Source organism: Pezoporus flaviventris, unplaced genomic scaffold (genome assembly GCF_033815535.1).
Source record: "Pezoporus flaviventris isolate CSIRO_AGI_PZ_B2104156 unplaced genomic scaffold, CSIRO_AGI_Pfla_v1 ptg000007l, whole genome shotgun sequence".
In the NCBI taxonomy this organism is placed as follows: Eukaryota; Metazoa; Chordata; class Aves; order Psittaciformes; family Psittacidae; genus Pezoporus; species Pezoporus flaviventris.
Window position 1 is genome coordinate 93460221 of NW_026892555.1, and position 15137 is coordinate 93475357.

At 37.7% G+C, this 15137-nt stretch overlaps 1 protein-coding gene across 2 annotated transcripts in view; it reads left to right on the plus strand.

Moving 5' to 3' along the window:
* Positions 1 to 15137, plus strand: part of CDKAL1 (CDK5 regulatory subunit associated protein 1 like 1) — a 390319-nt gene that overhangs the window by 111589 nt on the left and 263593 nt on the right. For both annotated transcript variants that reach the window (XM_061449582.1, XM_061449583.1), the window contains exons 6-7: positions 2412 to 2508; positions 12197 to 12245. In XM_061449582.1, the coding sequence (XP_061305566.1) occupies positions 2412 to 2508; positions 12197 to 12245 (146 nt within the window). The remainder of the gene's footprint in view (positions 1 to 2411; positions 2509 to 12196; positions 12246 to 15137) is intronic.

The window sequence follows — 15137 nt, forward strand, 5'->3', positions numbered from 1 at the left end:
TACAAAATTCTTTATTCTGTGGAGACCTGCACAACTTTAAGAAAGTTAAAAGAAGGCAATGCTTATTATGGAGAATATTCAGCTTAACTTTTTCCCCCCTTGCTCCAGTTATAATCCCAGAAGATATGGCAAAATGTTAAAGCTGTGAAATAACATTAAAATGCCATTTAATGTGTCAAGGGAAACGTTGTTTGTTTTTTTTACCTCTGATAAAAAGATTTGAATAAAAGCTTTTTCTTCTGTAGTGCTCGCAGGTTTTCGAGTAGATGGAGATGGCTGTTGCTAGCAGCAGATTATACCAGATGCAGAGTTTCCTAGGGATGTGTGCATTGTTTGCTGGAGACAGGTCTTATTGTCTTGCCTCAAGGCATTAGGTTGAGTCTCTAAGACTATTTAAGTAGTGATTTTTGTCCTTTGAGCTAGTGGAGTGTCACATGGTGCGATGTGACATTTTTAGGTAATGCAAGAAGTGGTTGTTTTTTCACTTGGATATGTAGAAGTAGGTGACCTCTGAAGTTTTTGCAAAACCCTTAAAAAAGAAAAAAAGAATTGCAGATTTCAGACACTTGTTGCTAGGTTCCCTGTCTAAAAAATATAATAAATTAGCATTTCATCATAGTTCTTTATCCACAGAAATATTATCAAGGAAGAAATGAAAGGGTCTGCGTTTATATTATACACCTTAGCATGCAAGTAGAGGACCAATACAGCTGTCTGTGATGAATGTCTGAAGATTTCCTGAAAGTCCCACTAAAATAAAATCAAGTATTGTATAGGGATTAACTGCTGCGATGTTACATATGAGGTAATGGGCACAATAAACTTTCCTGTTATTTCACACTTGTCTGTGTATAGGATATTTATTTTTTTCATTTGAAATATCTCATTTTTGTGCTAACACAGGTATTTGGTAGGATGATCTGTAATCTCCTTTAATACTACAATTTGTGTAATCGTGTGAGATTTCATTTGAGCTGTAGTTTGTAAATAAATCTATATTATGAGTATGAAGTAAAAATTATGCGTAGTGGAACCGTGTGTGGTACCAGTCTGTTTTGTGCGGTTTTGTTTTCTTTTTGTGTGGGTTTTGCTTTGGTTTGGTTGGGGTTTTTTTGTTTTTGTTTTTTCTCTCTTCATTAAATTTGCATTTGCTGGAGATCTCCAGATACGCAGTGTTGCATCCTTGTACTTGTTGAACGTGTCTTTCTTGAGTGCATTCATCTTGGAGACAGCTTGAGCAAGCTGAAGAGTATGAAATTGTCTAAGCAATTGTGTATTTTGGATAAGATTTTTTTCTGAAAAATGTTATGACATGTCTTAGCCTGTTCCAACATAATAGTAAACACTTCATGAATCCATACATTGCTGGAGAAAAATGTGAATTTGCAAGGTTTCTAGTTTGACAGAAGTCTGCCAGGAGGTTGTGACACAGCATGCTACTGTGAAAGATAGTTTGTAGAGCAACTCATAATATGTCACACCTAGCAACTCTGCTAAAATTATTCAGTGCTGCTTTTCTTCGCTGGTTTGCACATTATAATGCGGTAGTCATGTTGGGTTAATGTGTTAATGGATGGTCTTCAAAGTTTAGTGAACACAAGCAGGTTTTGCATCTCACTGTTTTGTATGCAGCTGGCAGTTTTGTTCAGGGCTTCCTGTAGTTTCAAGATTCAGTGATGGCTTGATGTTCAGTGTTGAATTCAAAGTGAGTCAAAACATTACTAACAAAATGAACAGTGTTAAGCCATTTAATCTTCGTGTTTTGGTTTCCTACTTGGTGCTAAGGTAGCATCAAAGCTAAGGAATTTTTAAAGTTAATATCCAGACAAATGTTTCTCTGCCAAAAGCAAGCAGTTAAAAGCTTGAAAATGCTCAATATGATTTAAGTAAACAGTTACTTAACCTTTTTTTTTTCAGTAAATGCACATTTAGAAGTAAATAAACATTTTCAAGTAAACATCAGAAGACTTGATGTGACTGGTCCTTTCTTACTAGTGCTACGTAAATGCTTGTGTTGTGAGGCAGTTTCTTATCCGTGTAGGCTTTCCCTTCCATTCTGTGTAAGTTTTCTTGAATTGTGCTTAATATCTCTGTTCCATCTTTCTTGACCAGATTCTCTGCTATCAGTGTGACAAATAGAGGTTTCAAGGTTGTACCTTTTGTCTAAGATAAAACAGTGGTAATGGTCTCTGTAGATACTTTCCGACCTGAGCCTTGTGTGCTGTGGCCTGATAGCTGCATATATGGGATTCTTTTGGTGTGTTAGTTTGTTCTATGTCTGAGGTTCAGACAAGTTACTTCTGATTTGGGAATTGTAGTTGCTTTCCTGTCTGTCATGCAGAATAACTTCAACTTTGAACCTGAAAATGATCAATATTGAAAATATTAACATACTGTCTATCCTTCTTTAGGAAAGCCCAACAAGAGAAGAAGAAAGTGGTTCTAGCAGGCTGTGTGCCACAAGCCCAACCTCGTCAGGACTATCTAAAAGGCTTGAGTATTATAGGGGTATGTATCTTTATCAACTAGAAACAAAGGTTTTCATAAATGTTTTCAATATGCCAGTGTCAATACATAGACTTTCTTGTCTTTCTCTGGGAAAAAGCAGCAGAGAAGCTTGGTACCCACCTCCCTCCCTCAGTAAGTTGTCTTGCATTATGCAGCACTTACGTCTTCTTGCATCCAGGCTGATTTGGTTTGGTTGTGGCATGAGGGGAGAAGGAGAGGGGTACTCTTGGTTGAACTGAAAAATATCCAGACTTCATCCAGCATGATGAAGATACCTATTGCCATATATTCTTTAAAATATCATGGTGTATTTCTTTGTCTTAAAGCAAATAAACTCTGCTAAAATTAGTGGAAGAAGTGTAAAAGACCGGAGCATATAAATTATACAGACACATCTGGGGGTTTGGTGAGTGGTTTTTTGTTTTTTGTTTTTTTTACTTTACACTATTAAGCAGAATGGCAAATAGCAGTGATTATTTTGTTGAAATTTGGGGCAGTCTGAAGTGTTAAATCCACCAGTGACTGAATTGTTAAGCAGTTATCAATGTTTTCTTTGAAAATGATAACTAGAAAGCTTTTGACTTCATTTAGTTAGTGAAGTGCCTTCAGTATCCTCTGGGATGAAGTACTGCTGTATAATTGAATCACCTTTGTAAATCAGTCATGAATACCCAGGAGTCAAAGCACAAGCTAACAAAGATTCTTCATTTTTCAAGCCATTAGTTAAAACTGGATTAATTTATAAAAGGCATGTCTGAGTTGAAGCAGTGTCATTAGGTTTAGTGTGTGAGAATGACAATGATGCTGTCCTCTACTATGCTGAGTCAGAGCAGGTGACTGTACGGCATCATTTCTGCACTAAAAATGTGAAGAGGTCAATGCGTTTCCACCTAAGTGTCATGAATTCAGGTCGAAACTATAGGAACAACACAAATGAACTGAAGCTTTCACTTTGATTAGGAGATCATACCAGGTGGTTCAGACTAATTTAGAAGTAAGATAATAGTTTGTTTGGAATTCGGAAGAAGATGGCTCCATTAACTGATTTATTAGAATTCTTTACAAAGATGGGCTTTGTGCTATCTGAATCTTTTAATGGCTGCTGTCACTCAAAATGTTATATTCCCCCCCCCCCCCCCCTTTTTTTTTTCCAGTTGCCATTCTCAGTGATGTTAACATCTATAAACTAACTCAGTGCCCAGAAATGGTATTCAGGGACTGTAAAATGTCACACTATATAGTTACAGTTTAAAGGAAGAAACAAACTTTCCATGCCACTCTACAGTCTTTCTTTACACAAATATATGCAAGAGAACTGTGCTTATCTGTCATCTCTAAGACTCTGGCTAATTACACTTTGTGCAGCAGGATAGAAAAAACAAAAAATAAATGGTGAATGGATTTTGCTTTGGCTCAGAAGCAACGTAGTCGTGTGATTTGTAATTGGTCATTATAGTAAAGATATCTAGACATGTGAAAACCAAGGGAGAAAAAAGAGGTAAGTCACTATCCTTTGAAGAGTGTAGTTTGGAGTTTCAGTTTTGATGATTTTAACGCAGGAAACTTAGGGAAGCTGAAGTTTGATCTTATTTTTAAAAATCATTGTTTATTTATTTTCAACTTTCACTTCTAGTAACACAATTTATGAAAATTAGCCTCTTAATTTTGGTATCTAGAACTAGTGTATAGTGAAAAATATTTGTAGTTTTGTATTCATTACAGAAAGAAAGATTTCTGTTAGGAGCTAAAGTACACTGTTAACTGCAGTGTTCCCAAGTCCTTTTGGGTTGGAGCTGAAAATACTGAAACATGATCTTTGCCATGTAGGACACTGTCTTCTAACTGTCATTGCTGTGGTAAAATTTACTGCTCTTTAACTAATAGATGCTTTAGCTCGGAAAGGCCCTAAACTTTAGGCATAACAATTAACAGAAGCAAAGCTAAGAGCAGATATTGTCCATGTTTTCAGTTTGTGTATTTAAGATTTTCTTTCATTTTACAAAGACTGTGTGTGAGGGGGTGTGACTGCATGTAAAGGATAAGAGTTGTTATCTTACTATTGCAAAAACTTTTTGAAAGGAAGTTTTGACAGAATTGAGAAATAGAAAACATTCTGTTGGCAGTACGATACTGACTCTGATTTAAAATCTTAAGCACTAAGTGTACAGTTTTGGAAATCTTGCTTTACCACCAGGTTGGTCTCATCTTCAACTTGGCTGAAAGAGATAGTTGATTTATTGTTGCTTATGTAAGCTCTGCTTTTTCTTCTCTTTTTTTTATTTTTCTGAAGAACAGTGTTGTTTGGGAATGTGGTTATTTACCAGCAATTATAACTCCCTTGGGGCAGCTTTCCGAAGGCAGAGTGTGTCAGAGGGCTTCTCTGCTCATGTTATTATGATGGAGGAGTGAGTTGAGATGTAACTACCAGAGAAATCCTGGTAACTTGGGATTGTTTTGGTCTGCACTTGAGAAATACTGGACTGAACTTCAGCTGTTCTTTATTTATTCCTTGACTTGGGCAGAAGGGAAGGAAGGGCAGCTTCATATGCTTGTTATCATTTGTGGTACACATTACTGTGTTTTTATGTTTCTTTAAAGGCATTACCACTTTTTAGAAATAATTTGAGTTAGGGATTTGCCAGAGGCTGTATATAAGGCAAACCATAACATAACATGGCAAGGTAAAGGGGGTGTTTTCTGGACAGGGGAAGGTCTAGGTAGTAATAAACCTGCCAAGTGTGGAAAGTGCACAAAACACTTAATGATGCATTACAGAGGTTCACAGCCATTTACACTCTGTTGGTTTCCAAAGCGTACACCTTCATGTTTGGAGTATTGTACCCACTTCAAACTCAAGTGCATGTATGGCATTGCAAAGAGAAATCAACTCTTGCAGTTAGGAGTTGTTCCTCACTTGTAAGTTGCTAAAAAGAAGGATATGTGACTTTGTTTATACTGATTGTTTTGAGGGGATTATAGGGAAGGGAGGGACAAGGGAGAATTAAAGAATTATCAGACATTTTATGTTCTGGGACTCATGAATGTACGTAGTTCTAGGGTTTTCTCACTTCCTGAAATGCCTACAAGAGCATGCAGACCCCTTGTTCCCAGGGGTATGTTGAACCACTGGTATGGAATAAAACCTTTTGTTTCTTTGGCACTTGTCTGGAGTTTGAAGGTGTTTGATGCTATGTGTTGGAACCCCTGACCAGTTTTCTGAGGGATCATAGGGTTTAAGAGTCTTCACAAGTCCTGTGTATCTGTACTTTGAAATCATCAAAATTATTGAACATACTGAAAACATGGGGCTTAGTGCACATATGTATCCTGTTAAAGGCATGCAATAGCTACAGAAATGAATCTCTTCCTGAATGAGAACCCCAGTTCTCCTTCCTTCCCCATCTTTCCTAGTGTATCTAATATCTAACGTCAAAAGACTTGTCATCTTCTGCCATACAGCCATTTTCCAAAGGAAGAATTTCAACCTATTTTTTTTTTCTGCACAAAATATATCAAGTATTGCCAAGGCTATAACCCTCCCTCTGCTGCTACACCGAAGTCAGAAGGTACAGGTCCTGTGCATGGTAAAATTATTGCATGCTCTTTGGCCTGGTTGAGCCTGAAGGCACTGCTTCCAGGAGAAACATGTAGCCGTGAAAACTTCCCTGCAAGGGCTCTCTGCATTCCCTTGAATAACCTTTTCTAAATTCTCCAAATACACTTTTCCTGTGGCTGTTCTATTCTGTAAGGTGAGCTTTAGGTAGTTTTTTAAATACCCAGTAGCAACTGTGGAGAGTGATTAGTGGAAGTGCTGAAAACTCCTGGTAGCAGCATGTTTAACAGTAGGAGCACTGCTATGAAGTAGATGATTCAGTATAAAAATGCTAAGTACATTACAAAAAGTAAGCACTTGATGTCTCAAGCTGTACATCTGTAATTGGTTTACACCAATGTGCCTTTTAGGTCTCCATTTGTAAATCCCTCCACTGAGCAGGCTTTAACAGTGCCATTGTAAAAGAAAAAGCAGCGTGACTGTATTGAGATGCCAAATGCTTGTACATTGTTACTGCTTTGGTGTCCTAAATGAGGATGATGTGTTGTATGATATTACTGATGTTCAGTTCATACAAGCTTCAGTGATGTTTGCAAAACAGAGATAATGACGCTTCCCTACCTTGCAGTGTTTGTGTGGTCACACTGTGTTAAAGATTGAAAGCCTCTCTGCTGCCCTTAAACTAGAGCCTTGCATAAATGCAAATATCCACTGTGTACTTCATGAAAGACTAATTTGATGGAATTTTATTTTGAATGATTTGAATTAGCAGAATTCTTGGAAAGCCTGTTGAAAGCCTGGGAACAGGTGCACACTGTTCTGTAATTTATGGCCAAGAATGATTTCATGCAAAATTCATGCTCAGTCAGTACCTCTCAGCTGGTCGGCTTTGGCTTGCGAATTGCCAATGCTGATATTCAGATATGATGCTTGAACCTGGAACGCCAGGAAAGAAGTATTCCAGTTAAGCACCTGTTTTTAAACTGAGAATTGGACATGCAAAGAGAATCTATCAATTTCCACAGCAGTTACATACTGTCCTATGAATCAAAAGGTGTAGGAATTAATTTAGATTAATTTAGATAAGAATTACACTTCAGCTGTGTCAGTGTTTAGCAACGAAAATCAGTTGTTTACATGTTTCTGTGAGGTAGTCTTCTTCCCTTTAAAGTCTGTGTAGAGCCTGCTCTTAGAATACCTTTCTAAGCAGGAATATTGCCCATTACTATGGTCAGTGTTGTCAGTAAAGGTTTTAAACACAGATGTTATCCCTCTGAAGCCAGAGTGGCTAATCACATGCCTTTTGAAGTTATGTATTCAGGCCTAGATTTATGCTGCCTAAGTGCTGTAATTTGAGAGTGTGTTTTGCTCAGCTCCCTTTATGGTCAGTGGAGATAATTATCTCTAAAATAATTTAGATTTTTAGAAGATCTGAAGTGACTTTTGAAGCTGTGTATTTCTCCTTTACTGGCTTTAGAGAGGGGATAGGCTGAGTAGGCTTTTAATATCCAGCATCTGACAGAGCTGCCTAAACAAGGTGAGATGAAGGTGAGAGTTGGTGAATGGGAGTTAAAAACTTCAGGATTAGGAATAGCAGGTTGGAATTACCTAGGGTTTTCCTAGATGAGAAAAAAAAGAAATTTCTCTATTTCAAGTAGTTTTATCTATGTTTACTCCCAGGGTGTTCATAAGCAGCTGAGTGCTGATAGTTTCCTCCAGCAGTAACCTCATGCTGTGCAAGCAAACCGCTGCCCTTTCCTATATTCCTATATTGTGGGTACCGTTTCCTCAGTTTCTCTGAACCATTGGCTGAGTTGTTGGGTTTTATTTTGGTTTGCAGAGTTTTTTCAATAAACATTCCTAGTCTTCGGTATTTCTTGTGTTTATCCCGCCTTTACTGTCTTCAAGATCTTTTTGGTAGTCATTTTCTTATACTTGATGTGCTTACAAATTGCTTGTGCTACCTCTGGGAAACTCAGGGAAGGGAAAGGAAAGGGCCTTTGGGGAAGGCTCTGGGAAGAATATCTGGAGAGAGTTGTCACTATCATGTTGATATCAGAGAACCTTTAACCTTCAGACCTTCTGTAGTGGAAAAGACATTTCCTTTGATGCTGAAAGGAAAGCAGGCTGTGGGGAGCAACTGCATTCACCCTGGGGAGGGTCCCAGAGAAGGCTGATTGTGGCTGGAAACCTGGCTGCCACTTTTAACCAGTGGTCGTAACTGTCAGTTTCTGGGAGCTGACACTCATCAGAGGGTGAAACCACAACCTTCTTGTACAGCCACTGGTGCAAGCATCAGAGATCTCATACTTTTATCTCTGATTCATTTTTATTTGCTGATGATTCTACCAGGTTAATCCCAGATCCTCAGGAGAAACAACAGTTGTCAGCTGAAGGATCCCTTATGACCACTTACGGAAATGGCTTGTCAGATGCAGGAATTACTCTGTAATCTTGTGATCTGAAGAGAATATCAGAAAGTTTCTCTTACTTTCATGATAGGTTCATGGCTGCAGTTTTCTACATAGCTTTCTTTGATCTGAGGCTTGCCAACTTCTATAGAGTACAAAAACTGGGGGTGAATGTGCAACCTCACACTTAAGTGCCCGTTAAGAGCATTTAGTTTATAGGAGCTCTCTTAGAGGCTGTTTTTCCTAGAGTTGATCTGCTAAACAGTTCCAGGATGTTAATACTGGTTCTGAGACAACTTGGATCATGTCTGAGAGCTTGGAAGAATTTGTGTGACCATCTTCAACATTCATGTCTGTCTGCACTCGCAGACCACCTGGTGTGAGACTGCAGACATAGCACATTACAAGCATGTCTTAGGGCTGTTTACATCTCACAGTCATCTGTTGAATGGGATTGTGACAGCACAAAGGGAACGGAGGGACTTTATCTGATGACAAATGAGCCATGTGAGTGTTTCTGTATTCCTTCTCTAATTACTGGTGCTTAGTTGGAGAGCTCAAGGCTTCTGTCTCGGTGCAGTGCTGGCATGTCCATGGTTTGAAATGTGGCTGGCTTGCAATTGTGTGTTCAGGAGCGACCTGCAGCTTCAGCCCTAGCATGGATCCCCCTGTATCTGCTATGTGTATATAAGAGCTGGATACATATGATTGCTGAGCTGTACTTACCCCTAGCTCTGATCTCACCAGGAAGGCTCAAAGATTTTTCCTCATCTTTGTTTCAACTCAGGCTTCATGCTTTGTTACAACTCTCTTTTTTCTTGCTTTTTTGACCAGTCTGTTTCTTGCATTGACTACTCCTTCGTCTGATGGGTTTTGCCAGTGCTCTTGTCCTATAGTCTCAGTCCAGATTTCTGTATTAGTGTAGTCCTGCTCAGCTGCTTGCTCCACTCTGCCATTAGCTTTTGTTCTACTCAAGTCCTAATGGAGAACCATTTGTAATGGACAAATGTCCATGTATATGCTTATACAACAAACAAGTTCTCACAAGATCTATGGCGCCAAGTGTGGTGCACTAACTACATCCAGCACTAATGTATCTGCTGTCAGTCTGGAAGGTTTGATTTGTAGAGACTCGTTACAAAGAAACGTTGAGGAATGGTATTTTCTCTTCATATGCCACTAAGAACTTTTATGTCTCTGTGCTTCATAGGCTTCCTGATGGAGACGTTATTGGGTCTCTGTTTAAGAAGTTTACAGATGCCTTTGATACCACTCCAGAACAGAATTATCCATAAAGTTAGTGAGATGTGGGGAAAAGAATCCTGCAAGCCTTTGTATACTCCATAAAATTTAATTACCGTGACTTTGTGATTTTCCCCCTTTTTCTTTTTTCCTCCATTTTTTTTCAAAGAATAATCCTCTGAGCCCTTCCCTCATCTTACGCCAGATTCACCTCAGTTTTACTAAAATACTTTTATCTTCATAAATGCAGATGGGAAGTATTCCATCTTTTCTTCTTGAGCGCTTGTGGCTTTAGCCAAACAATTTCCAATAATCTCAAATGAAAAATACTTAATGTGGGACATAACATGTAAGGCAGAGTAAGCATCCGTTTCTAGTCACAGATCTCATCTCTCCACCTATAATTTTAATTACTTGAACTGAATTCTTGACAGATATATTCAGAATAATCTATCTAATTAAATAACAATACAATATGCTGGTCGCTCTTTCTGCATCTTTATTTAACAGGTGGTTAAATGCAGGAGCTATGCAAATTCCTCTTATGTACAGTACAGTAAATAATCAGGTGGCTCAGGTTATGAACCAGCCAGGTTTCTCTAGGTTTAAAATTATTATGAACTAAAATTTAGTGTTGAGGTGTGTAACAGTAATATTTTAGGCAATGTATTTGCCACAGACTGTGTTCTCTGTCTGTAGTTGTAAATGTGTGCACTTCTGGTTTCAAGTTGCATCTTAAAATCTGTTTTTAAAAAAAATAAGTAGAAAGTCTCTATGTAACTATCTTAGGTCATAGCTTTTTAACTTTTATCCAAAAGGGGTACGCACACAAGAATGTGAAAATGCACATGTTCCACACAACTGCTTAAGTGGGCTTTCTTTAAAAGTAGATTGCTAAATATTGACATATGTTTATAATATGAATGCTTGTATTTCAGCAAAGGATTTACATATATATATCTTTTAAAAAGAGTATAAAAATGCCCATATTAGTGATACTTTAAATAATTTATGTTCTAGAACTCGTAACTAATATGCTGTCTTCAGAAATATGAAGAGGGAGAGATTTGTGTTTTGAAAAGGCTGCATTTCAAAAGGTTTAAGAAAAAAAATAGTTCTGCATGGACTTGATCCAACACCCAGACAAGGAAAGGAACAGACTCCCACTGACTTTTGTTGGGAACTCCAGATCAGACACCAGCTACAGATGAGCTTTTTTTTTTGTTGTTTTTTTTTTTTTTTTTTTAGCTGCTATTAAACCAATTGGAAAATGAATGTGAAATAGAGATGACTGCAAACATGCGTTTACAGGAAATGACAAACTCGGCGGCTTAAGGGCAGAGAGATTTAATGGTTTTGATGCAAGGGGTCCAAGTTCTAAGCTCCTTGTTGCAGACCAGGTTCAACTCTTGAAGCCTCTGCAACTTGTGCTTTTCAGCTTGTTTTTGAAACAAATCGGAAAAGAAATTCTAAGGAAATGACTGTAGAAGTCATACTAAATCTAGTTCATATAATGTAAAGCTTAAAGAAGCAGTGTTTAAGAAGGAATGTTGTGGGAAAATTATAAACTAATTAAATGGGCAAAGTATCTTTTCCTGCATTGTATGTCAACATCTGTGGGGATATATTAGTAGACATTACATATAATAGGTGGTTTAGAGAAAAGTTGTAGGTAGAATCTCAGGTTCAAGAATTTGATGTGTTTAATTTTGCAGTATTAATGCTAATTCTTTCTACTTCATATACCGACATCTCTATAGTATATTGGCTATTAACTTTAAATAAATAATAATATATCAAATAAGAAATAGTTGAACATTTTATTACATTATGGGTGAATTTTGGCAAATGTAACAAAACATCAGTCTGTTGTCTTTGCTGGAGATGCTATGTCACACTCATTAAATATTATTCTGTCCTGTGAAAAGCACTGGGGCTTTTCCTTCCATTTCCAAATGGAATGCCTGCTGTCAATCCAGGACTATGTCTTGTTCCCTTAAACTTGACCACAGTATTTTTAATTTCTTCCCATATTCCAGTGTCTTTCCCCTACAGTACTTAATTTTCTCCCCTGTAGTCTGCCCTCACAATATCCTCAGCTGCTTGTATTCTCTACCACCTACTAATTTGGTGTTAAGACTGGGGGCTATTTGAGCCACCCAGGTGGTGACTGCCTGGGTGAGCACTACCCTTCATGGACTATGAACAGCAGTTAAGCTGTGAATTTTTTTTAATCCATTTGGTGATTTTTTGCTGAACTTACAGTTGCTATTTTTGAGGACAAAATTTGGTTTAAGTTAGATGGTGAGTTTTACAGTTAACTTTTGGAAGATGAACCAAGATGAACAGAAAAAACCTGGCTAAAAACATAGCCCCAGACTCTTTATTTCCCCTTGGTTCAGGAGAGCACACATAAGAAGAGCTTATATAGATTATGTCCAGTTGTTGACTACATAGATATTGACCTTCTGACTTTTTTTAGGTTCAGCAGATAGATCGTGTAGTAGAAGTTGTGGAGGAAACTATTAAAGGTAAGCATCACACTTCAAATAATTGCAGTTAGTCTGAAAGATGTAAACATTAGCTATCAGAAGTGCTGCTGTTACTTTCGTTATCAACCTAATTCTTGCTTTTTTCTGTATCTAAATGTTTGGACAGTGGTATACTTTGCTGTGTATGCTTTGTGTAAGTGGTTAATTTCAAAGATCTTTTCTGACAGGAGCTTTGTGGCCTGTTGGATTCATGGTAAATGATCTAGGGGAGACTTCAAAAAATCATTTAAGTTCCATTGGTGTAGGTGAATGTCGTGTATTGTTTAAAGTTTCTGTGCAATCTTGATGCAGTGCTGTATCTCTTATGTTTGGTCCTCCTGTGTTTTCTTCTTTTCACATTTTGGCTCACTTCCCTGAGACTTCCTTAGCAGGACAGATAAATTATCTGCTGGTTTAATGTTCTTTTGTAACTGTGCTCCTTGTTCTCTCTGGCTGTGTGCGTGTGTGTGTACACTCAGTACTTTGTAGTGCAGGGGGGAAAAGACAGTATTGTTTCTGCAGCCTGACTAGTAAATATTTGCTTTTAAATAAATATATTTGTCTCAGTCTTTCTGGGTTACCTAAGTTTGTCTCCATTACTTATCAGGCCATAAAAATTACTGTTCCATGAAGCTTTAAATTACAAGGTTTAGTTTAATTGGCTGTACTTTCAATATAAACAAGTGTCTAGTCCACAAGACATTGCCTGTAACCTTAATGCTGAAGTATGGGTTTTGGAAGTACCGCATGAATATGTAGAAACAGAGCAAAATTTTAAAAGAAAAACGTTTCTATCAATCAAGAAATTGTGTAGTGTGGTGGAAGGCTTCTAGAGTCTGTGGTTTGAAGGCCTTAAGATTTCACGTTACTTTGAATACTTTCAAAAATGAGACCTGTACTTTTATGTACTCTCAATCAAAACTTCTCCCAGTTTATCCTCACCTTATGACATCTATCTTTTCTTTTGAGTACTGTACCATACAAATGAAGAAGAAAATGATTCAGTGTATTCATATTTGTTATTAAATAAGCCAAACTGTTTTCCCAGAATCATCACAGTGTTTATAACAATGTGTTGGAAATGGGGATGCTTCATAAGAGCCTAAGAAGAGCTAGGGGTGTTCAGCTTGGAGAGGAGAAGGTTCAGGGGGATCTCATCAATGTACCTTCGTGAAGGGAGGGGATTAAGAGCATGCAGCTAGGCTTTTCCAAGTGGTGCAGAATAGCAGGACTGGAGGCAGTGGGCGCAAACTGAAACACGGGAGGTTCCTGCTGAACATCAGGAGACACTTTTTGACCCTGAGGGTGCCAAGTAGGTGGTATAATCTCCATCCTTGGATGTATTCAAAAATTGTCTGGATGTGGTCCTGGGCTCTAAGCGGCTCTGCTCAAGTGAGAGAGTTGGAACAGATGTCTTCCAGACACCCCTTCCATTATAACCCTTCTGTGAAAATAGAGTTTAAATTGGAGAAACAATTGACAAATTGACCAGGGGTCTCATACATATGGTAACGGTTACTTTTGCAAAAGCCAGCCATAAAAAAAGGAGGGTTTACTTACTTGTGTTACTTTCATTTAAATTTGATTAAAGATAATGCATTAATTTATTTGTTTGGGAATCATTTTTCACTAGTGGTGAAGAATGTGAAGCACTCTTTCACTGTGTCAAGAAAATGGCTCCCCTCTTGGATTTGTTGAAAGCTTACTGTACTTCTTTGGAATTATTTAGAACACTTTCTATGAAATATAAAGGGGTTGATTTTACCTTTATTTCTCAATGTCTTAAAGGCATTGTCAGGAAACTGTCTTCAGAGCAGTGTCATTCTGCTGCTTCAAGAGATGGTTTCAAGAGTAGATCTTTATGGTGTTCTTTACCTCACCTGTCTGAAAACATTGTAATTGCTAGTTCCCAACTCTTCACTAAGGTAATTCTCCTAAACACTTACTGTGTGAATTATCTTCTTATTCTTTTTTATCAGAAAATGTAAAAGGTCTTAATATTTATTATTGCACTAACAGCCAGAAGAGACAGAATTTTTGGCATTTCCTAATTATGAGGTAAATTATCAGATAAACTGTCATTTCCTGGAGCGATCTTTAATAACTGTGTACTATTTGCATGCAGGTCATGTCCGATTAATATTTATACTGTGTCCCCGAATGTTTTTTAACTAGAGGCATCTTCAGGTACTTTACTATGATACTGTAATTTATGATCTGAAACCTCTATACTGCCTTCTAGGAGCTAGACAAATTAATTCAATCTCAGCCTAGAATTAAGCTTCTCAAAGTCACAGTTGCTGTTGCATAGCCAGAGTGTGTCGGGCTTCCTGATACACATCTCATCATGCAAGACTCTGATTTAGAAGTTCAGTAAATCTTGCTTCATCTGCACAATACCTAAATTGTAAGAGTGGATTACAGCAATTTTTGCACCATTAGGGCACCCATTTCCGCTCATCTGCTTTGTTTCCTAGTAACATGTTATAATGACATAGTATGTTAGGTAAGTATTGGTAAGGAGTTGTAATGTCTGTGAGCTAGGAGACAACACAGTTATAACTGATGAATGTTCCATCATTAAGTAATATTTCTGTGCAGAATTTAAAGGCTGTTTGAGCTGATCACTATAGAGCATGTCCCAATAAGGTGAAGATTTGTCTTTGATGGGAACCACAGAATGTCTTTATGGTGATTGCTCAAGTCAGTATTTTATGAACCACTTTAAAAGCTGTCTTAAAATCCAGTGTGTGTGTACAAGCTTGCGTCTAAACAGTTTATAGTAGGCAAGATAATCCATTTATTCCACAATTTGAAAGAGGAATGTTAACTGCTTACTGTGAAAATTCTTCTCTTCTTGGTTTTCAATTTAGGTTTTTAGGGAGTTGGGCC